Source organism: Xiphias gladius, chromosome 15 (assembly GCF_016859285.1).
Source record: "Xiphias gladius isolate SHS-SW01 ecotype Sanya breed wild chromosome 15, ASM1685928v1, whole genome shotgun sequence".
Classification (NCBI taxonomy): domain Eukaryota; kingdom Metazoa; phylum Chordata; class Actinopteri; order Istiophoriformes; family Xiphiidae; genus Xiphias; species Xiphias gladius.
Window position 1 is genome coordinate 17,958,337 of NC_053414.1, and position 23,456 is coordinate 17,981,792.

General features: G+C 41.0%; 2 protein-coding genes across 9 annotated transcripts in view; one reads left to right on the top strand and one right to left on the bottom strand.

Annotated features, from left to right (window-relative positions):
• adgrl3.1 (adhesion G protein-coupled receptor L3.1) overlaps nt 1-19,535 on the bottom strand; it is a 111,233-nt gene extending 91,698 nt beyond the window's left edge. For 3 of the 6 annotated variants that reach the window (XM_040145897.1, XM_040145896.1, XM_040145891.1), the window contains exons 1-2: nt 18,900-19,400; nt 7,747-7,827 (exon numbers count right to left, since the gene is read on the bottom strand). The gene's annotated coding sequence lies outside the window, so the exon portion shown is untranslated. Of the gene's footprint in view, nt 1-7,746; nt 7,828-18,899; nt 19,401-19,472 lie in introns of those variants that run through there. The other 3 variants (XM_040145892.1, XM_040145895.1, XM_040145893.1) reach the window with 3 other exon arrangements.
• Nucleotides 19,536-20,704: 1,169 nt separating this feature from the next.
• Nucleotides 20,705-23,456, top strand: part of si:dkey-92j12.5 (multiple PDZ domain protein) — a 35,768-nt gene continuing 33,016 nt past the window's right edge. For 2 of the 3 annotated variants that reach the window (XM_040146151.1, XM_040146153.1), the window contains exons 1-3: nt 20,705-20,890; nt 21,760-21,854; nt 22,484-22,650. In XM_040146151.1, the coding sequence (XP_040002085.1) occupies nt 21,842-21,854; nt 22,484-22,650 (180 nt within the window). In that variant the 5' untranslated portion in view covers nt 20,705-20,890; nt 21,760-21,841. The remainder of the gene's footprint in view (nt 20,891-21,759; nt 21,855-22,483; nt 22,651-23,456) is intronic. The other variant, XM_040146152.1, reaches the window with a different exon arrangement.

Below are 23,456 nucleotides of genomic sequence, written 5' to 3' on the forward strand. Positions count from 1 at the left end.
TAGCACAGTAGCATATAGCAAATGTCATTGCAGCAACTTTCTCATCACTCCTCATGCCTGGCCAATACGTGTCTTCTAAGACTGGAGTGGGTTGATTCATTCAGGTATGCTTGGCTAGCGACAAAGCAAGAAAAACAAAACAAAATAAATGAATTCCAAAAGCAAACAACTGTGCCACATGCAAATACACAAACAAGCATACAGTCATACATTTGCACACACGCATGTACAGCCTTTCAATTCCGCATGTTACTGCAGCCGTGTATAAGGGGGAAGTTCATGGTTTACAAAACTGCCTCTGATACAATCAATTATGTCAACTAAAGATGCAGTGATGTTGATTTCACTGCCACTGCTGTTGTTTTCCTCCCTTTGATTCATCTGTCTTCTTCATACCACCCTTTCTCTCCCTCATCGCCATCTCCCTCTCTTCCTCTCTGTCACTGTGCTCTAAACCCAGTACTGTCACTATGGATCCGTCTAAGCCATGCCTTAAAGCCAAAGGCAGAGAGAGGCAGGGAAAGTTTGTGTGTGCGTATGATCGTGTTTGTGGGAGAGGGAGAGAGAGAGAAAGGGAGAAAGTTGTGCTGTACAGTACAGAGAACAGCCACCTCAGCAGTGAATGATGCTGCCTTAAAGAGGAGGCAGACAAACAGGCAGGATACGACACTATTGGCCTAGATTTAAGCCCTCGTGAAAGGTCCAGGCTCGGTTAGCAGGAGAATACACTCAAATGTTCAAATGTACTCTTGTTTCTTAGCTTTTTCATCCAATTAGCTTTCTTTTCAGTTCCTTTCACTTTCTCCATTTATTTTCATCCCATTTTGTTATCCTCCATCCAGTTTTTACTCCAGCTTTTAACCATTCTTTCCTCTTGCTACCTTTTTCTTTAATTTCATCTTTTCTCTTATGGTGCCTCTCTATCCCCTCCATCATGCCCCCTGTCAATCCAGCTCCCTCTGTTGCTCTGTTAAGAAGATTAAAAATGTTTGCTATCTCTCCAAAAAGGCCTGACAGATCCCAATAATTTCACAAAAACGCAAACAAAATAGTTGTTCAGAATCAACAAATTGAAGTTCGAAAACTCTGTCCACATGTAATTCACTGATTCAGTTAGAAAGAGGGATTTCTGCATAAGACATTAGAACCAAACCTTTGCCTCTTGCATTACAGGGCAGATATGAACTGTGTATTTCTTGAGTCTTGAAATATTTACTCAAAAAGGCCTTTCTGGGGCGCTTACTGGGCCCTGTTCATTATTTAATAATACATAAGTACCAACAGTGGTATATAAATATAAAAGAAAGCACTTAACACCGGATTGTCTAACTGCTGAGAAGATTGCATCGAAAATACAGAGCGACCTAACTGAGAGGAGAGTACATTCATTTGTGGACTGTCACCTTGGCTGCTGCCTAAGAAGCACAAAAACATATTTCCTCCACAGATATAATAGAATAAAATTAAAACTACAATCTTTTGAGTCACTTTGACAGCTTTGCTGCTCAAAGTAATTTTGTGTCTAAAATGTCTTATGACAAATGTCCACAGTGATATGGGAGCTTTTGTCTGCAAACACTTTCATTAGACATTACATTTTCACTTCTCTCCAGAAACAAGATCAAAAATCTAAACCGAAGAAGAGATTTTCTTCAAAGTTTACTGGAATTGAAAAGGCGCAGTGGTGGTTATTCAGTGCAAGAAATGTACCTGGAGCAGTGATACATAAAAATCGAGACCTATTACTGTTTCCCTTTGTGCTGTGGCTGAGCTTCAGTTTTCAGGATGCAAGGTAAAAATGGTTTGGCACATCATTGGATTTTAGTTCAAATCATCATCCATTTCATCCGTCGCTGGTTCATTCCTGTGTTATCAAACATATGTTAAAGACCAATTTTATAGTAATTCAACCCCTATATACATTGCATCTGCTATCTTTATAATGGTATTAAATGGTGAGTGAAATTCAAGCCTGTAAGAACCACTGTTGTGTGATTGCAAGGCAATGTAGTTATTTTCTGCACCAGCACAGACCACAACTGTTGCATTTTTGATAAGCTGTATCCATCACTTTTCTGAAATAGCACATAACTGATGATACAATGATTTGCAGGATGTATGGGTGGTGATTTTGAAGCAATCAATGGAGACAGAAAAGGTAAACACAGAGCTAAATGTCAGCTATAGTGTGCTGCCACAATATCATCTAAGGGCGGGAAGCCCAAATAACCAAAATCAATAATCTAATCATTTCATATTCCAATCACGTGGGTATCACGGGGAGAGGTGTGGATCTTATTGCAGTTTCATATCCCTAGTGTGCTGATGTGTTCCAATCGACAAACCAGCGTGGGCAGATGCACTGAAAATACAGTAATTCAAAAGGAGCAGTGGGTGGACCACAACTGTTACTGTGTATCTATGGTCTGTAATAGAGTTTTGAAAGTTTATTGTTTTCTGCATGTGATGTTGAGATACCTGTACTATGACACATTTTACACGCAGTATTTGTTACTGTTGCTTTATGTAATGCTATAGAAATAAAACCTGAAAGGGCTTTCTTCACCATTGTATACATATATTTGTTTTACATTGCCATGGCATTTTTCACAATTTGATTTGCTTCAAATAAGTTTTTAAATGAAATTATTTTAAAACGATAAAATAAAATGTTTGTAAAATGTTTTATATCATTATAATATAGTATTATAGTACAAAATATTGAGAAAATCTTTTATTTTTATGAAGTTACAGAGTCCAAATAAAAGAAAACTAGGATGTGCAAAAGTATTGCACCACTTGCTTCATCAATGCTTAACTATGTCAGTGAGAAATATTTAATCCAAAATGTTTCTTATGCTGCTCAGATCTCATATTCAGGTTGTAGCTACAGGTCTTGACCATTGATTCCCTTTCAAAATTCTAGTAAATCTGGATAAATTGAAGTTCCGAAAACATGAGCTTAATTTGAGGGTTGCATGTAGATGTCTGTGCTGTCTGCATCTTTCCTTACTATATCTGAAAATAGCATAGAGAGAGCAAATTCATATTTAGTCCTTGCTGATAATTGATTTATTTGTAAGTTTCTTTACTGGAAAATGAAAACCAGTACAATACTGTATTTACCAGCACCTTTACAGTGTAATATTTGACCAAGTCAGAAAGCTTTTTCTTAAACTACATGTTGCATAATGCAAAAGAGTGAAATAAAGTGTACTTAAGTTTTGACATTTGTAGTATTTTTAACATTTTCATGCTCCCAAATGTATTGTACAAACTTTATCTGACTTTCTAGTTCCAGAAAGAAAGTAGTTAACACAAGCCTATAATAATTCTCAAACTAGAGTTTTTGTTGGAATCTACGCTGAAGTAACCAAACACAACGAAAAATCTCTACAGCATGTGATAGGGACAGTTGATCTGGTAAACAGACACATGGAGGAAAAACATCTGTGAGTGCATCTGCTAATCATCACACCAAGCCCATTAGAAATCTACATTCACAATATAGCCAGCTTTGCACAATTAGCAGCAGTTCACGAGCAGTACACCACAAACAGGAGAAGACACAGTAGGGAAGAGAGAGTGATAGTAACTGCCATAACTTGTTTTGTTTCACACAGACTCTTCACACTAATAAGATGGCTTATCCTTCCAGGAATACAGTGGCCCTAAATAGCTGCTTTCTTCCAAGTTGTTGACAAAGAGCATCTCTATGGGCTATTCCCTGTTGTCAAGTGTGTTTGTGTGTTTGTTTGTGTGCATGTGTGTGTGTGTGTGTGTGTGTGTGTGTGTGTGTGTGTGTGTGTGTGTGTGTGTGCGTGTGTGCGTGTCTACGTGTGTGTCTGTGATGTGGAGAGTGTGTGGTGGGTTGTACCACTGCACTCAGGAGGCAATGTATTTGTGTTCAAGCGGTGTATGTGTGAGTCTTTGTTCATGCATTCACATCACTGTGCATGTGTGTTTTTTAAGGAGCGTGTGCAGATGTGTGTGGGGGTGTGTGTGTGTGTGTGTGCTTGCTCCCCTGGTGCCCCGTCTCGATCTTAGGAGGGAAAGAAGAGTTCATAAGAGACAGACAGGTATCTTTAGCACAATCAACAGGATGCTGAGCCACCAGGCAGCGGACATGGTTAAATATCATACATCAACAATAAACAGCAAACCTAAGGTCAACAGAATTTATTCTGACTGTCACTGATGCGGTACACCAAATTAGCAATGCAATCGTTACCACAGAAAGCTGGAATAATAACCGAAAATGCCACACATTCGAAAGCTATCAAGTCATAAGCCTTATTTAGCGTGGCTCATTGACTAAGAAAGTACACATTCACGCTTGCATGAATGGCTGAGGGGGAGTAGGTGAGAGGAAGGAAGGCCGGACCACATTCGCACATTAACACAGTCACACCTGGGAGCTGCGCGGCACAGCCACAGAGTCTCGCACTATTGGGCACTGAGCTGCTCCACTGGAACATTTAAAGGTTAAGTGCCCAGAGGTCACAGCCCTGATGGCAGTTGTTGGGGGATTTAAACTGCCAGGATTTTCACAGCTACTGTACTACTCAGATTTTAAACTGTGACCTTTTAGTCACAATCTCATTTCCTTTGAGCCTATCTGTTACTGCAGGTCAATAGATGACTGGTGAAGCTGAATGTGGAGATGGTGTACCGAGATATTCAGGTGGTCTTCTACCTCTGTTTATGAGTAGTGATTTGTACCTATTTTTGTAGATAGATAGATAGATAGATAGATAGCACAAACTAATGCTCTAATCAGGGGAACTCTGCTTCACTGTTATGCATTACATGGCACCTTATGTGTAAAACAAAAACTTAAGTAGCTAATGTTTGTTTGTCTTTAAATGCAGTGTGTTTGCAATGATTAACCTTGACAACAGACGACTGTTGAACAACAGCATAATATGTTCATATCATCATCTTATTATTCTGTTGAAAGTCAATAAATTATATTATTGATTTATCACCAAGCTTTAACAGATAGTTAGACAGTCGATAGATAAACCTTTTGAGTGATGTTTACTGGTTTCCCTGGTAACTCTCTTCTCATTCCTCAGTTTCCTCCTCCATTACAGTATCTGTCAGGTCTAGTGTTTCAGAGACATCTGCTTCATGCCCAGACCTGGGTGTGTTTGTGTGTGCGTGCATGTGGCTGTGTAGGTTTGTGTGTGTGTGTGTGTGTGTGTGTGTGTGTGTGTGTGTGTGTGTGTGTGTGTGTGTGTGTGTGTGTGTGTGTGTGTGTGTGTGTGTGTGTGTGTGTGTGTGTGTGTGTGCACATGTACATGTGTGCACACAAAGGAAGGAGAAGGCTGAGTCTAATTGCACAGGCCCATCTGCTGATTCTGGGAAACAGGCTTGCATCTTACAGACACAAACAGTACAGACGAAAATACACGGGCACAAAACAGACACACACACACACACACACACACACACACACACACCACAAGTGCCAGCTTCAAAGCCGTCAACTTGGACCCTGGACAATCTGTACCCATTCTCTGGCAGCTGTGTGGATGGCATTGACTGGCATGGTTTACAATGTGGACTCTATTGTCTCAGGACAAAGGGCTCTCCACTCAAGGAAAAGGTCACATTATAAAACAATAAGCTTGTATTCAATGGGGGCGATGACAGAGGAGCTAAGGAGTGTTTGTGTGTGCATGTGTGTGTGCGTGAGTGTGTGTGTTCGTGTGTGTGATTTTGGTGTAATTTTCTTCATGGGCTGCCACGGCTGGGCTATTAATTATTTTAATATTTTAATAGGTATTTTATTTATTTTACGTTTAAAATATCTCTTTAAAATTATGTGCCCAGAATATTATCTCTTTTGTTGTCCTGGACTTTGTAAACGAGACTGAAAATTCAAATTAAACATTTCTTCACCGCTTTTACATGATATTGGTTTCACAAGAAGATAACCTCGTCACTTTTCTTCAATTCAGTTTCACATCTAGTTTTCAGTTATATTTCAAATGAATGCACCATGTCCAGATGAGTGTTTATCTGCTTATTTCTCCTGCATATGTGTACTGTACCACCATGTGACTCACTTTTAAAATTTAAACAATTTTTCGCTGTTTAACCAATGAAACTGATACCGATTGTATTTCAATCTACGCTCTCATTAGTGATGTGGTAAATGATGTTTGTGTGTCTGTGCTTGTGGCAGGGGAAACACCTGTTTCGGTCTGAAAAAAAAGCACATCCCCCATATGAAGAATGATATGTCCCCTTTCCTGTTGTTCTTTCTATTCAGCCATTGTGTTTCAGAGAAATGGAGAGAAAATGCAGCCTTGATATCACAGAATTAGATTTCAAAGCAAGTACTCAGAGTCAAATAAGAGACGCGGAAGGAAACCATGCAGGGTGACACACACTGGATAGGAAGTGCATTAAAATGGACAAGCTCACGTACACCACGCGCGCGCACACACACACACACACACACACACACACACACACACACACACACACACACACACACACACACACACACACAGATTGGTGATATATCATTAAATAAATAAGAAAATATACTGTATTAAAAAAAATTGAAATGCAAACCAAAAAAACATTAATCAACCAGACTGACACAAGTTCTGTTGTAAAATCTGGGTGCAGATAAAAACAAAACCTACCAAAACCTAACCTGCCTATCTCCAAACCTGTCAGTCTTTTCACAAAGTTGATATTTTGAAATTACTCCCATACATGTCCTTGTGTATTTCTTTTCATTTTTTATTTAAGAAGTAGGACACATGAGTGAAATGACCTTGGCCACTAAATAGATAAAACTTAACTAACTAAATAGCGAAATAACCAAACCACACAAAGGGAGAGCGAGAGAGAGCTCCCTCATTCAAATTCACTCTCAGCTAATTCAATCAATAAAGAATAGGATCTCACATGAAAACATGGCCTCAGGGTTTTTATACAGCAAAGATGCACATATTTCTCCTCTTAGTAAAAAACTGATGTCTGCTGGGATACTTCGACTGGCTGTCAATACCCAAGAAACTGCACCCTCTTCTATTGTCAATAAACTGAATGTGCAATTTATCAGCCCAACTCTAAGAGACAGTATTTGTAATTAAAAAGGAGCTCGTAAATTCAACATTTTACAGGCCCAGCTCAGCTTGTAAATACACTGTAAATAAGTTGCAGTGAATGGCTTCATGGGCAGATGAAGGTCTGAGTTTGTGGTTAAACTCCTCTTGATGCCTGCAAGGAACAGCGAGCAGATTGTAATAAAATCAATATTTGTTTCATACAGTATTTATTCTATTCTCTTCTATTCTAATTTATTCTGTTTTATACTATTCTATTCTTATCTATCCTATTTCACATCTTATTTTGTTCACTGTAATATTGTATGGTGTTCTGTATTCTTTTTGAAGCTCGATGGGTCATATCTGATTGGATTAACAGTTTGAGTTAGAGGACACATTTGTTGAGCCAATTAGAGCACTTCCTGGCACAGATGGAACCCTGAGATCTCTGGGGAGAATGCTGGGTCATGTTTGGGTTCCAAAAAACTATTATGCATACCGTAGAGTCGGCAAAAACAACACACCAGGTGTGTGTATGTATTTGCGGGACTATAACCCTGTAAGTAATAACCCATTCTTAGTCAACATCTCTGGTTAAATATGTTTAAAATAATGGGGCCAAATAGCGTGTATTCAAGCCTGCATGCACACACACGGGCACACATATTCCTACCTGTTATAATGTACTCTGCTTTCTCAAAGTGAAATGAAATCCCAGAGAATCACATCTCAGTGGCAGCTGGATGTCCTAGTCCTGGAAAGACAGAGAGAGGGGAGACAGAGCAAAAGGGAGTGACAGAAGGGCAAAGAGAGAGAGAGAGAGAGAGAGACAGAAATACAGAGGGTGAGAAGAGTGGGGGTTATTCGAGCTCAGTGAACTGAAATCTCTGTCATTTTTCACAACAGAGATAGATAGCGATAATATGTAGTGAATGTGGGGTGCAATGTGAATAATGTCCCCCTCCACATTGTGTGAATAGCCATAACCCACTCAAACACAAGAACCAGACAGCTCACAAGCCATTTCTGCCCATGATTGCTTGTTTAATGTTTGTGCGTCTGTGTGCGCACCTACACATGCACATGTGTGTGTGTGTGTCCGCTCTGCCTTATAATGACCTCTTAAGTGTCAGGGTATCAAAGTCTATAATGGTCTTTCTCTGTGCGTGCTGGCAGTTTACAGCTAAAAAGCTCTCTCATGCCTTGATAACTGGTTTATATGGGTGGCATTTCACTGCCAAATGCCAGAGACACTTTTCAGAAAGGGAAATTGTTAGCTCTGTTACTAGAATGCAGAGTGTCAGTTAGTCACAGTTAGAATGTGTCTTATATCCTTTTCTATTTGTGCCTTGTCTCTTTCACTATGTACTTTTTTCAAAATCTCTCTCTCTCTCTCTCTCTCTCTCTCTCTCTGGTTCTCTTTTCTGTTTTCTGTTTTGGAAAGACGGTCCCTGTCTCATTTTTTTTTTCCTTCTCTCTCTTCAGCTCCCTCTTCACCCCCCACCCCCAACCTCATCCCCAGCCTACTTCTCTTGAGGGTAAACTTTGCAGCCTTATCTCACCAGGGTCAATCTCAATGTGAGTGTCTGTATTGTGACTGACATTGCACGTGGGTTTGTGCGTGCGCCTCCCGGCATGCAAGCTGCAGTTGTGTGCCTTTGTGTTTTGCTGTTTACTGCGGAGGGCTGATGGGGCCAAGGAAACAGCGTATATCTGTTTGGCCGTGAATTTTCAGTTCCATCATCTCTGCGTGGCATGCAAGATTTTAACAGGCACACAAAAACAAGTACATCAACATACTGTAATACGCACACACACACACACACACACACACACACACACACACATCTATACAGAGTGTCAGAGCCTGGACCTCTATGAAGCTCTCAGACAGTGCTGTGCAGTAATTGGGTCTATTAGTCAGTACAGGAGACTGTGAGCAATATCTCTATGGGTGGGTGAGCAGAGACTGCAACAAAAGATGGAATCACTGTACTGTGTTTGTGTACACACATGTATATGCATGTGAATGGGTGTATACCCCCAATGTCATGTGTGTATGCGTGTACTCTAATGAAGAACAATTTCCAGAGGCAACTGAGCACTGGCGAGAAATAAATTAGGCACTAATCTCCCCCAACTAAACAGCACCTTCATTCATGTCTCGCTTGCTTCTCTCAGAACACGGTATACATTATTCACACGGAGCTGGTCAACAATGGAGGGATCGATAAATGAGGAATGGAGGAAGAGAGGTGGAAAAGAAACAGGTTTGGATGCAGTGGCGAGGCAGTGAAGGAACAAGTTTGTATAAGCAAGTGGAACTACGTGTGGAATGAGATCTTTCATTAGGACTCACTTATATGAACAGGTGCAAAAGAGGAAGGATAAGATTAAAGATGCACCCAAAAGTCCATGCATACATCAGTGGTGCACCAATGCAACACGTTCTCACTCCCAACCTGTCACATACGGATGCTTGGTCAGGACCCCTTGGTGTCACTTGTAAAACGCACTGGTTACCCCTTTAGTGTCATTTTTCAAGGTGCAGGGTACAATATGAATGACGCACTACATTTATTAATGGCAGGAGAGTCACCAGGAGGTGGTTGGGGTGGATGGAGGGTTTACAAAGTTTGCATCGAAGTTTGCATCCAGATTCCTGCCTGTTCTTAGGTTTAGGCAACAAAAGCACTTTGGTTAAGGTTAGGGAAAGATTGTTGTTTCATTTAAATATAAATAAATGTTGTGTCTGACCTCACTATGAACTTTTTTCTGTATTAAACCAGACCACCATTTTTCTCTAACCTTAACTAAGTGTTGTGAGTGTCTAAAGACAACCATAAAAAAGCTAATAATGCTGTAGTCAATACAAATTTATATTGTACTGCAAGATATTTTGGTTTAAAACAAACAAGTTATCTGTGAAGATTTTACTGATATCACCATATCAACATATGATATCACCACTCATTATGTTGAAAAAAAATTGAATCCAGTCACAATAACGTTTCTTACAAAATGTATTTTCTATCACATAACCCTGCCTTTTAAAAGGGTGCCCAGTGCATTAAAAAGTGGCGTCAAGGGTTCCTGACCAAGTGTCCGTATGTGACGACTTGGGAGTGGGAAACATGTTGACCATCACTTTGAATGCTCCATTGAACCCTAATTTTGTTCTCTTTTCAGCAGTCAGAAGCCACAGGTCAACAGCTTTCCAGTCTGGAAAACTGCAATTGGATGAAAGAAATGTTTGTTACATTTTGCCCACAGCCACATCAGCCCAGTATCCCTAGAAATGGCGTTCATATGGGACGATTCTGTATTTCATGATCTATGTGCTAACATTCAGTGCCAATGCAGGAAGCATTTTGCCCTTTATTGGCGAGGACTAATGTGGAGTTGGGGGTGGGGTGTTTATCGTGTCTGACTTTCTTGTGGGAGATTTCATCTTTTTATTTTTTTTTAAATTTGCCATAAAAACATCCTTTCTCTAACCTTAATCATACAGTATTTGCCATGTATAGATATTACAGAAAAAAGATTTTTTTAAATATTGGCACTAAACTGAATGTAATCTGGGTTTTTTGCAGAAACATCCAATACCAGTATTTTTGTCCAGCAATAGGATTGGGAGAGGAAGAACTAGGGTGAAAAGGTAAGCTAGAACAACACAGTTCTTTCTCTAAATGTCTAGATGTTTTTGTTGTTGTTGCTGCTGCTGCTGTTGCTGTTAATCATTTAATTAACCATGAATTATGTCTATATTGATACCAACAGATATCTCCATTTCCAGTGAGTCAGTTGTATCTACATGGGCCAATTGCATAATTTCAGGTCTTCAATACTACTGTACATTTTTTTCAGCAACCATATTATCTGACTTCCATTTTGATATTAGGTTAACATTTAAGCACATAAGAGGAGATCAAAGCAAGATTTTGATGAAGGAGAGGGGTCTCCTCTGAGAGAAGCCAGCAGAGGAGCAAAGAAGAAGAAAACAGATAGGACAACCAACAGACAAAAAGAGAGATTTAGATGGGAAAATAGTGAACGCTTATAGCTTCCACAAAAAGGGAAGGAGGGGCTCTGGCCGAGAGGGTTTTCAATGTGCAAGTGCCTTATTCTAACTGAACAATGGTTGGAGGAGAAGGAAGAGTTTTTTTCGTCTCTGGGCTCAGTGTCTTCCTGAAAAAAAAATGGAGTAGATTTCACATGATAGATACTGACCATTTTCTCACAATAAAACAATGGTGTTTTCTATTATGAGAGGCAGTGGTTGTATCGATGTCCCATGTCACCCCCATTACTCAAGAGCACGCTGTATGTAATTAGGATGACCCTACAGTACGCTTTCATGATGGTTTTTCATGTATTACCCTTTGTAATTATGCCTTAGACAACAGATTGCACCATAAGACACCAGAAATTGTGTTGATGCCTGCTGGTGGAGATTTATGAGGCTTCCAAATGAAGCAATGCGAGGGTGGGGTCCCCTATATGTTCATTTTAAAACCACAATTCTCCCCCTGGGCTTCGACAGATTCGATATAAGCATGAAGAATATGGAGTAATAGTGTATATGGTCTACCCAGGCGTAAAATTAAATACTCTTGTCTATGTGCCACACATAAATCTTTGAAAGAAAAAGAGAAAGAGAGAGAGCAGAGATGGTTAAGGAAGAGAGTTGTACATGATGAAACAAAAAACTGGATGATTTGTCCGGTTACCGTGAACTGTTGAACTGTAACCAACTGTACTCAACCCTGGACAATGAGATGTTTCAATATATGGGTGCACATATACACCCAGACAGACACACACACACACACACACACACACACACAAAGATAAGATTACACACCAACATATATCGGTCTAACCATAAAAATAGTTTACAGTAATTGCCTGACATTGGTATTACACAAAGATTGGTTTTAAAATACCAAATATCATTTATCAGAGGCTTGCCTTGGAACACACTTACTCTACAGTAGAGGCCCTGGACCAATACCTTCTCACTCTCATCTTGATACATGTGATGGATGCCATCTCATCTATCATAAATATACCATCTGAGCAAAAGCCAATCCGAGGGTTCAAAACGCACGTAAGCACACTGCAGGAGAACACGCATACAATTTCTCACATGGTTAGTAAACACACACGTGGTCCATGTAAGTTATTGTTGCAGGCCCACAGGCCAGCGTGGTACTCATCCGTCTTGGTGTGACACTATCTGGCTCCCTTGCAAAACACAGAGGCGGCAAAATGGTTTTATTGCAAAATGTGAAAGATACGTCGGGAACAAATTGACAGGTGCTGATACACGCCAAAGGGACATGGTGCTTTTATCTCAAATGAGTTGTAATGTCATCTGCAGAAACTCCTCACCTTTCTCACACAGAAATATTCACCAGCCAGTCAAAGGTGATTTAACTTGAGGCAGCATAAGGTACTATATTTACACTTGAGAGAAGGCTAGTCAGATCGATAACATGAGGGAAAACACAAAACAGCACAAATGATGTAAACAAACATTATCAAGCCATTGATCACAACTATATCTGTTAATATCTTTGTTCCATCAAGCATGACCATCTAGTCATCCTTGCCCTCCTTCGGCCTATCACACTGCACCATCAACTAATCTCCAGATCAATACTCCCTGGCACATATTCTCACTCTCAGACACTTGGAATGAAAATGCCATTCGATATCAATCAAGATCACAGCTTTGCCACTGAACAAGCACAATAAATGACAATATTATTTTTTTAATTTACCATCAAACAACCAGTTGCATTAGACTGCTTCAAGTCAGATCTTTCACCCTGGTTTATGCTGAAAGGAACCAGATGAACAGGGAGTGGAAGATGTATGTAATGCAGTTAAAGTAAAAGCCCAGTAAGCAGGAAATTTAAGAGGGGCCTGGGAATGATGGCATTACAGCAGACGCTGATTGTGGATAATCTGCTGAAGAAGAAAAAGATATGGAAAATATCACTGGGTGCTGTATGGTGGAAACAAGAGGCGTGGAAACACTTGAAAAGCACAAGGATATGGAAAAATTCCAACAATTCAACAATCTGCAAACAATCTGGTTGAAGTAAGCGGTACTAAAAAACAATGTCATTTCAAACAAGCCAGAATTCCCCTTGCATTGTCTCAGTCACTGAAGTCAACCAACGCAGTCTCTTAGACAATACTGCATTTTCAAACCATGCTGTAGTTTCCTCCATTGATAAGAAATGCTGTGTTATGCCACAGCACAGAGAGATTTGTGCCCCCAGCCCTGTGATGACCTCATTGTTCATTGCCCCATAATTCAAATCTGCTCCGCTGTGTTGCATCACATTGTGTATGACTCATTTCCAAGCGCCCGATTCACTAAACAAGCAAGGCCTCCTCAGCACGCTATAGTCACCCGCACAAACAACGTAGCAAATAATTTCCTCATCAATACTGTGGTGACTGACTTAAGACTCGCATATGCACAGCACACACACACACACACACACACACACACACACACACACACACACACACACACACACACACAAAACAACCCACTGTTTAAATGGAATTGAACTGGGAAGAGGAGAGGAGGGGGTGAGTGCTATTGTAAATGATTTCCTGCAGAGACTAAAATAATCGGCAGACCTTTGAGTGAGCTTCTTACAATCACTCTGGCCTTGTACACTGATTCTCCATTCAGCTCCCTAATGGCACTGTGCGCGTCTCTAAATATACAGCTGCAGACCATGTCTGTGTGGCTCTCTTTGGGTGTTCTAGCTTATACATGTGTGTTAGTATACAAGTGCGAATGTGTGTGTGTATGTGCGTCTTTCTATTGAGTGGTGACAACTTTGAATGGGCTGCAGGGAGGTGAAGGGCACAGAGGAGAAGTGTAGACAGGAGATGTGTTGACTGAAAGAACAAGTGTTTTTTTTCTTTGTGAAAGAGGCACAACAATTACTGAGTGAGCGAGAGGTTTTAAGAGAACAATGGACTGTGGATACAGTAGCTAATATAGAAAGCAGCTGCTTAAACATGTAGTTCAGAGACAAATCGAGTGATGATAGTAAAGGCCATTTGCAGATATAATAGAATAAGCCTGTAGACATAAACACAAACGTTAAGGCTTTTAATTATATTTCACAGGTCAGACCTTTAATTGGAACATTTACAATGTTATTGTAGACTGTGTACAGCATGGTTTAAGTCAAAATCAGATAGACAGGTTAAGATGAGTGGTGTAAAAAATCAAGTGCACAGCCATCTTTCTCAAATTGTTACCTTAGATAATTGGATAAAAATGACATAAATGTACCTTTTCACAACCTCCCCACTCCACTTCAGAATGGTATAATAAAAACCTTCATCTTCACTTTATACAGCCCCCTTCAAAAGAGTATTACAAGCTGTTTTGCAACCAATAAAGCAACAATAAATAAAAGTCAAAAGCTGGACAAATTCAGGGCTGGCTAAGGAACGAATAAAAGAGTGAGAATGGTCAACCGCTCAAAGAAAAAATAAATAAGTTAAGTCAATCCATATAGCAGTAATATAGCACCAAATCATAACAGAAGTTATCTCAGGACACTTTACATAAACAGCAGGTCTAGACCGTACTCTTTGTTATATTATTTATGGAGACCCAGCATTTAACCATGAGCAAGCACTTGGCAACAGGTCCTCAGATTGACCGTCCCATAAGAAAGGCATGGAGCCGGTGAATCTCGGTTATTTTAAAGACATTGGACAATTCATACAATTTATATAATTGTTCTTTTTAGAATTTTTGTGGTAGGAAAGTTAGAAATACAAAATAGGGGAGAGGCAAACGACACCATCCCATCGCCATGTTTTTAATATCCATATAAATGGGGTAATTTCAGAATTGATTTACAATGATTGATTTCTCAATAATTTTTATCCCATGTGAGACCGATGACAACCTAAGGCCCTAAGGCTTGTTTAATTTGGCTAGCTGAAACTTTGATTAAAAATAAAATGCAATCACACCTTGGAGTTTTCACCTTGTTCAACAGCTTTGCTTTTGCTACTCTTACCTCTGTTTTCAGAAGTGCTTCATAAGGAAATGTATTATTTTAATTAATAGTATTAGTAGTAGTAGTAGTGTGGTAGTAATAGTACTAGAGCTGCAACTAATGGTTATTGTCATTATCTAGTAATCTGCCTATTCTCATTTAATCAATAAATCATTTTGTTTATAAAATGTCAGGAAATGATCTCCATCACAGTTTACAAAGTCCAAGGTGATATCTTCAATGGGCCTGTTTAGTCCAATAAACACTCTAAAACCCAAAGATATTGAGTTAACTATCACATACTGTTAACTGCAAGAAAAGCAGCAAATTCTCAGAATTTAGAAGCCAGACTAGGTTGGCTTAATTAAACAGTTAATTGATTAGCAAAATATTTGCCAAATAATTGTATGTCAGTCAACTATTAAATTAATCAAATGTATTATTTATTTACTCTATTAGATTTAATCCCATGCCAGCGGGTTACAGCAGCAACATTTTTGTGAGTTGACCTGCAATTCAGAACCACCAGCTGATACAGCATCACAGCCCAGCTGACATTGCTTAATAGTATGATTACAAGATAGTGCTAAACAATGCAATAATCAGTGAGCAGCATGTATCACTTTCAGCACTACACACAAACAGCCCAGATTACACACGGCATGAGCAGTCAGGCCAACAATGTACATTTCCTCCAATCGACCCCAAAATACAGAGAGATAATAGGCTGTGGTGGTTTGAGCAGAAAGCTTTCCAATGGTTCCATATTTAGGCAGAGTAAGACATCTATCTCTGGAGGGCTATTCTAGTCAAGGCCATAGGAGCAATGAGTCAGTGAATACCGTGAGATCTGACCGCCAGTCGTCTACTACTGGTAGACTAAGCATATATCTAATCAGGTAGCAAAGAAACTGCGTAGTCCTCTCACATAGACTGAACCTCTAATAGGGTTGGATGAATTGGGAGGCAAATTTCGAACATTAAGAGAAGTGAACTGAGCATGATAGCTCCAGTCGACGGTGGAAAATGCGGGGACCCGGGGTTATTCTTTGAGGGAAGGGAAGGGCAGGAGGAAGGATGTGTTAACACATGACTGAGTGCTTTCGGTGGATGAGGAAGATGAGCAAGGATCTGGCCTCATTATTTCCAGACGGGAGAGAGATGTCGTCCAGCACAGGAAAAGGCTTTTGAATTAGGTTAAACTCGGCACACAAAGTGGGGTTGAGACTAGGAAAGTGGATCATCACCGCATTAGGAAATAGTGCAGTGAATTTCAACAACTTGCTTTTAATGAAACTTAATAATATTACTAAGGCAATAAGATTTTTTGTTTTTTTCACAGCTTAAGCTACAAGAGCGACAATTTATTTATGCAGGAAGGCCCACTAAACAGAATTAATAGCACAAGTGTTGAAGTTAGACTCTCTAACAACCCTTGACATTAAAAATAGAGACTTCAGTAACAATTATAGTTACACTTGTTACTCAACAGATTTTATGCCTGCTTGTCTTAATATTCAATCGCGTATACACTATGTGTCTGTTACTGTCTGTCTGCAGTGGATCATGTCATCTGCCAAGGTTTATTTTCATTATTTCGAGGTTTCAGTGTGAGCTCAAGATGTTTAATATATGAGCCCTTATTGAAATCACAGGCTGCTCTCATTACAGGGTTAGATATTGTTATTGGAGTCATCCAAATCTAAACCAAATGTTGTGTTACATTAACAGCTCCAAACAAAGAAAATCAGGCCTCAGTTAATCAAGCAGAACAAGTCAAATTCTAATCTGCACTAATTTGCACCCTGTTTTCCCCAACAAGGAGCTTTGTCTTTCTTGTGCATCATAACATGTGAAATGAATCAGTGACCTAATTAAGGGAGGACAGACCTACAGTCAGCAGAATGCTTGATTGCTGCTGTTGCACATTATACAGCTTCAGGTGCTTCAACAACATCAGTGCTGTGTGGGTGTCATTACTGAATGTGACACAAGACGCTCTTTGAAGCACCTTGCGTTCACGGTGTGATGTCTGATAAACATCCTATCCAAATTCGAGCCTGTCAGAAAAGTAAATCAAAAACATCCTTATTAGTTGGTGTAAGTTTGGAAAGGAAAAAAAAACACAAATACTATTAAGGCCACATACTTTTCTCCAAAGTTTAAAACAGATAAACGAGTTGTAAGACACCTATAACCAACAATGCAGGGTTTGGACAGGAAACTACTTTTTGGTCTACATCTTTCTCAAACATTGAGAAAGATGTTCTCAGACAAATAATCAATTCTGCATACAAATGCAACCGAGGGACTGTAGGATCACACAAAAAGATGCATCTATGACAGACAATTTAGTGATATTCATCTCAACCACAAACATAATAATCTCTTTGGAGACTGGCCTGTGCTTTAACAGATGCTACCAAAATGGCAGCCAAGCATATCTTTGTAAAATTTTTCTCCAACATAGACATACAGATAACTGCCTACCCTGACCATTCTCAGATTCACACCTTCTCAGTCAATTCCTTGGAGACACTTTTCTGAGCTGCATCACTGACAGATGACTGAACATACTGTCAACCACTCCAACCAATCCTCCCTTTATATCAGACTGTATATCGAGATCCGCACAAAGAGTTTTTCCACAATATCTTTGCTGAGAGTCATTTGGATGTTGAGAGTAGTAATTCAAGTCTGCAGCCACCCAAGTAGGCACATGCAGCAAATAATCATTGAAGGGTGCTTTGTTTTACCAGATACCTTTTTGCAATTATTTGTAGGGCAGATGACTTATAATTAACCTTATAGCCTGTGTCATCATCAGTATGGAGTCACAAAACAACAAGGGGTATGTGATTGTTTTCTTTTTCAAAGGAGAGCTTGCTGTTTACAGGGAGTATACTGTACATCTATGGTCACACAAATCAAAAGCAGGCTGCTCTTCTCAGTTTAGGTCAAGATCGAAGAATTGTGCAACCTTCAGTAGTTTTCAGTTGCACATCAAGGTCATTTGCAACCCCTGACGCCTCTGCTGTAAATAAGAGCCATGGCTTTCACTCAGGAATCCGCATGATTGACGTATCCTGGGGTGCACTGGCCTGCTGGATGCTCCTTTTCTTACAGAGTAGCTGGATTTACTCTGGATTTTAGACTGCGGCTGCACAACCACCACTGCCCGAGATAGTCTAACTGCATTCCCATATACTCAAATAACAACCACATAAAGTAGGGGGGGAAACCTGAGGAGGTGAACACTTAGTCTATCTGTCATCCATCATGCCAAAGTATGATTTGTCATTGCTCCCTGCAGTGAGGCAGATACATGCAGCTACAGAATAATAATTGTGTGTAAACCCTGACACAGAAGCCGCCATGGGATAATGTGAATGCATTGATTATTTGCTGGAGAGGTAATAGGTACCATTGCTTATCACTTCGCCTTCGCGACATCTCACATCCGAGCGACGCCCATCCAGCCGCAAGCCGCTGGACCATCATCTAAAAAAAAAATATGCGAACAGGGCGATATTACATTTTACCCTCTCGTCCCATTAGGGCCAGTTCCCGCGCCCTTTAAGAACAATATTCGCAGGCCACATTCCCATGGGCATCCGTGAGAACCAAAGTCAGCGCTGCCATATAGCTCTCACAGTGGGTCGGTGACAGGCACAGGTTGACATATAGTCAAGGGGCTCACCAACGCTCACCAGCGATGTCTGCAAAAAAAAATTCTACATCATTTGTGAAGGAATAAAGAGCGGATCCTTACCGTATCACCAGTCGCAGCGACAGCCTAAAGCGCACATATACACATCCAGTGCAGAGAGGAGTCAGGAATAACCTTTTCTGTGCTCTTTCATACAGCCCCCGGGATGCAGATATTGGATAAAAAATATATCTTCCCAGTCGATAAATAATTTCACTGATTGGCGCCTCGGCTCCGGCTACGCAATTAATTGCTGCTGCTGCTGCCTCGAAACACGACGTGGGCAAACCTAACCACAAGACGGGATGGAGAGGAGGCTAAAGGTGTAATAAACCGATAGCTGTGTGCTTAGTATCCCGATCAGTGCTCACACAGGAGGTATCGCGTCCGTCCAAATGCATTAAGACCAGTGGTGTGCTGGAGGAGGACAGAGGAGTATCTCTCTCTCCGTCTGTCTGTATCCCTTCCTCCCTTCCCTCCCTTTCTCTCTCTTTATCTTTTTGGTTGTCTTAATGTTCTTACTGACTTCTGCTGAAGTCCACAGGCGCAGAGCGCAGCGGAGCAGAGCGCCGTGGTCAACACACACACACACACACAGGGAGAGAGAGAGAGAGAGAGGGGTCAGAAATGACAAACCAATTTGGAGGCGAGGTGGATGCTCGGTTGATCGGAGCTCAGCCCGGCGAGAGGAGCGTTGCGTTGCAGGCGGGCGGGGAGCCGAGGGTGGGTGGAAGGCTGGGGAGGGGGGCGATGATTCCTGCCTGGGGGATGCAGAGAGACGGAGAGGGAGAGATGAAGTGGGGTGTGTGGTGGAAAACACGGCACTGGATCTGGCTCCTAAAACTCTGGACCTAGGGCTCCACCTGCCGTGTGAAACACACACACGGGTTCCCAAACTTTTCAAGGCAACGAGGGTGTACATAGACCACATTAAACTCCTCACTGGATGTGATTTTGACACAAGAAGCCCTAACCGAATGCTGTTTTGTTTTTTTGTTTTTGTTCTTGTCGTTAGACATGACTTGATGTAGGCTGTGATTGTATAATTGTACCTTTGGGTGACAAGTGCCATATGTAGCCTCCAGTTGGTGCAGTTCCATTCTTTGTCACATTCTCAGCTAAATAAAGAGCAAAAAAAAAAAAAAAAAAAAAGTGGAATCTCAGTCCTCATTTCCCAGTCCTCGAGCCCTTCCGGAATCCATCAAATGTCTTGACGTGGTCCTCGGACCCCAGTTTGGGATTTAGAAAGCCAGAAATTAAATGTGGACCAGTTCAGCCTAAGGCGTCGTGCCTGGGAGGGGGTCTACCTGGCAAACGCTAAGACCACGAAGATGACAAATCCATAGCAGCAATGAGCTGAAAAAGGTCATTGGGAGAAAAATCAAATCAAAATTAGGTCTAAACACGAAAATCAGACTCTTACCTAAAAAAGTCATAGTTAATACTAAATGAAATCAAAGTGTACCAAACCATGTTTTTGTAGCTCCAGTGGCAGGCATACGTATAATGAGGATTTTGAGTCTTGGGGTGGGAACTTGATATTTTTAATATCTGTTATCGTGTTTACTAAGGTATTCTTAGGATATTCTCACATTCTTTTTTCTTTAATTTTTAATGGTTTTACAATCATTTTCTCATAAGGGGGCATCGGGGACAGGGATTGTGCGGGCTTTGGTTCGGCGTTTACTTGACCATAATATTCATAAGAATTGTTTGCCGAGTGCCCTACTGATATACATTACAGGATTACTGTAGGCTTGTTCTTTTTCATTAGGGATGAGCCCTCTGTGCCCGAAGACCGGACGGTGACATGCGCAATGCGCGGAGCGCACGCCAAGCCGCGGACACAATGCTGGACTATAAAGCGCTCAGCCTGCTTCTTGATGTCGCGTCGTCTCTCAAGAAGCTGTTATGACTTGGCCCATCCGGAAAGTGTCATTCCTGGCATTCGGCACAGGTAAATTCAGCCTGCGGACTGGCGCTGGAAGTGCTTGGCGTGCTTTGTTCTGAGATCAGTGGGGACCTGTTGATTGCCCACCGGCGATGCAATGGAGGTGAGATGAGGCTTTCTGCAACAAGCGTCTCCGAGCTGTCCACGATGTCCGTCTGTTCGTCACAGTGATAGGTCTAATGTGCTTGGGTCATTTTTAAAGACAGATTACCAGATTGTTTTGTAGATTGCATATCAAATTACAAGCTAATGGGCCTGGATAATTGCTGTAAATCAGTCATCTGATTTTTATTTATTTATTTATTTTTTTATTCCGAAGCAGTCAGCATGGCTTTACTACCAACACATATAGGATAAAGAATTCATCAGGCCGCCGTGAAGGGCATATAAGTATTGCGATACCCATCGTGCCTATCAATGGCCCCTAATTAGATTTCAGATGAGACGGTGTCATTTCCAGCCCATCGTTTTGCAAATCAAATCATGTCATTGGTATCATGTTCTGTAGCAACACAGGATTCCCCTCAAGTCCGAATGGTCCCGAGGCCATGTGTCGCTGTTAATTACCATCACTGGCTGATAAAGCCTTTTGGAGAAGACTTAAATCCTGCTAAAGAGCATTAGTTGACAAGGAAGGCGCCTGCAAACAAGCATGGTACAGGCCCTGGCAGTGAAGCTGTCCACGTAAAATGATACATGCTGCAGAACAGGTGTAAAATAAATACTGGTACACTAATTATTCGTTTACACATCATGAGGGGAAGACAAATTTAAAGTTTTTCTGCCATAACTGTAAAGAAATGTATCAACAGTGGAGATCTCTTCAAGGAGAAACCTCACCTTGACACTTGTGCTCTACAAATATACTGTGGTCTTTCACAAATACATTGTCTCGAAAATGTAAATAGACTGTGTGTACAAGGCCTTGTTAAAGCTCAAACGTTTTGTGATTTGTTGTTATCCATGTCGCAGGGGCCAAACAGGGAAGGATGACATCTAACTAAGACATTAAGTGACAAAACGACAATTCATCCGAGCAATCTGTCAGGCTACGATGGAAATCCTAGGTAAGTGTGTGTGACTTGCAGCTGTAGAGCAGTGTTTAAAGCCAACCATGTCCCAGTAACCTCAGTAAGACTCCCCGCCACAGGCATCATCAGAGGCTTACAAATAAGGTGTCAGGCAAGGCTGCCGCAGCCAGACGTGAGGAAATACTTACATGTGCAGGTGGCGCAGGACTCACAGTCTGGTTGATAGTCAAAACTTTGTCGTGAAGAGTTTACAGGGTCTTAGCCTTCTGCCACATACAATTACTGCAGTTGTGGCTTGTGCTCATTAGCTGCCACTCCACTAAATAAACAAGGGCTATATGATCTGACGCAACAAAGGGTAGCACACCCTCCTTTAGTACTATCTTAGTGTTTCTTGAATAAATTCTTGAAAGCCTTCTTGCAAAGGAAACTTAATAACTTTGCCACGAAACTGAGAAGAGAAGAATCTGACAGTATTTGAAAAAAACTCCTGCATTTTCCAAGCAGTACCTATAAAGTGTTGACATTTCATAGCTTATTGTGAAAAGTTTATGTTTGTGTCAGGGTCACCCAGGAGCTGCTACAACATGTGAAATTGTAATGCAAAGCCAGATGGGAGAAATCCTGTTACTGTATGACACAAATGATATACAATTTCTCTGCAGATACTCAGCATGCGCTGGAGGCTGTGGAGAGACTGCAAGCCAAACTGAAGGAGCGAGGGGAAGCCCCCACTCAAGAGAAACTCTCCTTGCTAAGGACTGTCCTGCAGAGCCCCCTGTTCCATCATATTCTCAGCTTACAGCAAGCTCAGCGGAAGCCCCTGGCGAAGGTACAGCGCAAGCATGAGTGCGTGGGTGTTTGGTGTATATTGAATGGTGGGGAAGGAGCCGGAATCACTCCCAAAATACTGAATGCAGGAACCAAACTGGATGAGTAATCAGCTTACCTAAGCTTACCACTAAAGCCCTGAGAAAGAGAGAGAGAGAGAGAGGTGAAAGAAGAAGTGGCTATATATCATGCTGAGGACTTTGCACAAGTCTGTAACATTGTCACAAGTCTGGAGCAGATGCGTGTGTGTGTGTGTGTGTGTGTGTGTGTGTGCATGGGATGTAGTTCTGGTGGTAGCTGATATATGTCTGATGTATGTCTCCAAACAATATCTATCTGCCCACATCTGCCGAGCCATAGCCGACATATATTTGTGTGCATATGTTGCTGTGTGACATTTACGACACTATCAAGGTATTTACTGTAACTTATTTGTCAGTGGCAAGCATCATGGCTTGGTAATTACCCTGTTGTGGTGTGCTGTAATAGGCTAACCCTATAAGCCCCAAAGTCTACATACACAAGTATTACTTCATTAGCAGTGCGGCATGAGCCTTTAGCCATTTAGCATCTCCGCATTCCAGGACACAGAGCCCTGGATTATGTGAAATTGTGTGTATGTGTATTTTGATAGTGTTCTATCTTTTATTCTACTAATGCTATTTCAACAGGTGTCAGAGTTGTTAGAGTGGAATAGCATACAGATTAGAAATAAGCATCTACTGAAACTTTGAAATAGAAAACCTAGAGGACAAAAGGGATCAGTTTTGTGGTTATTTGGTATTGAACAGAAGCCTTTATCTGAGA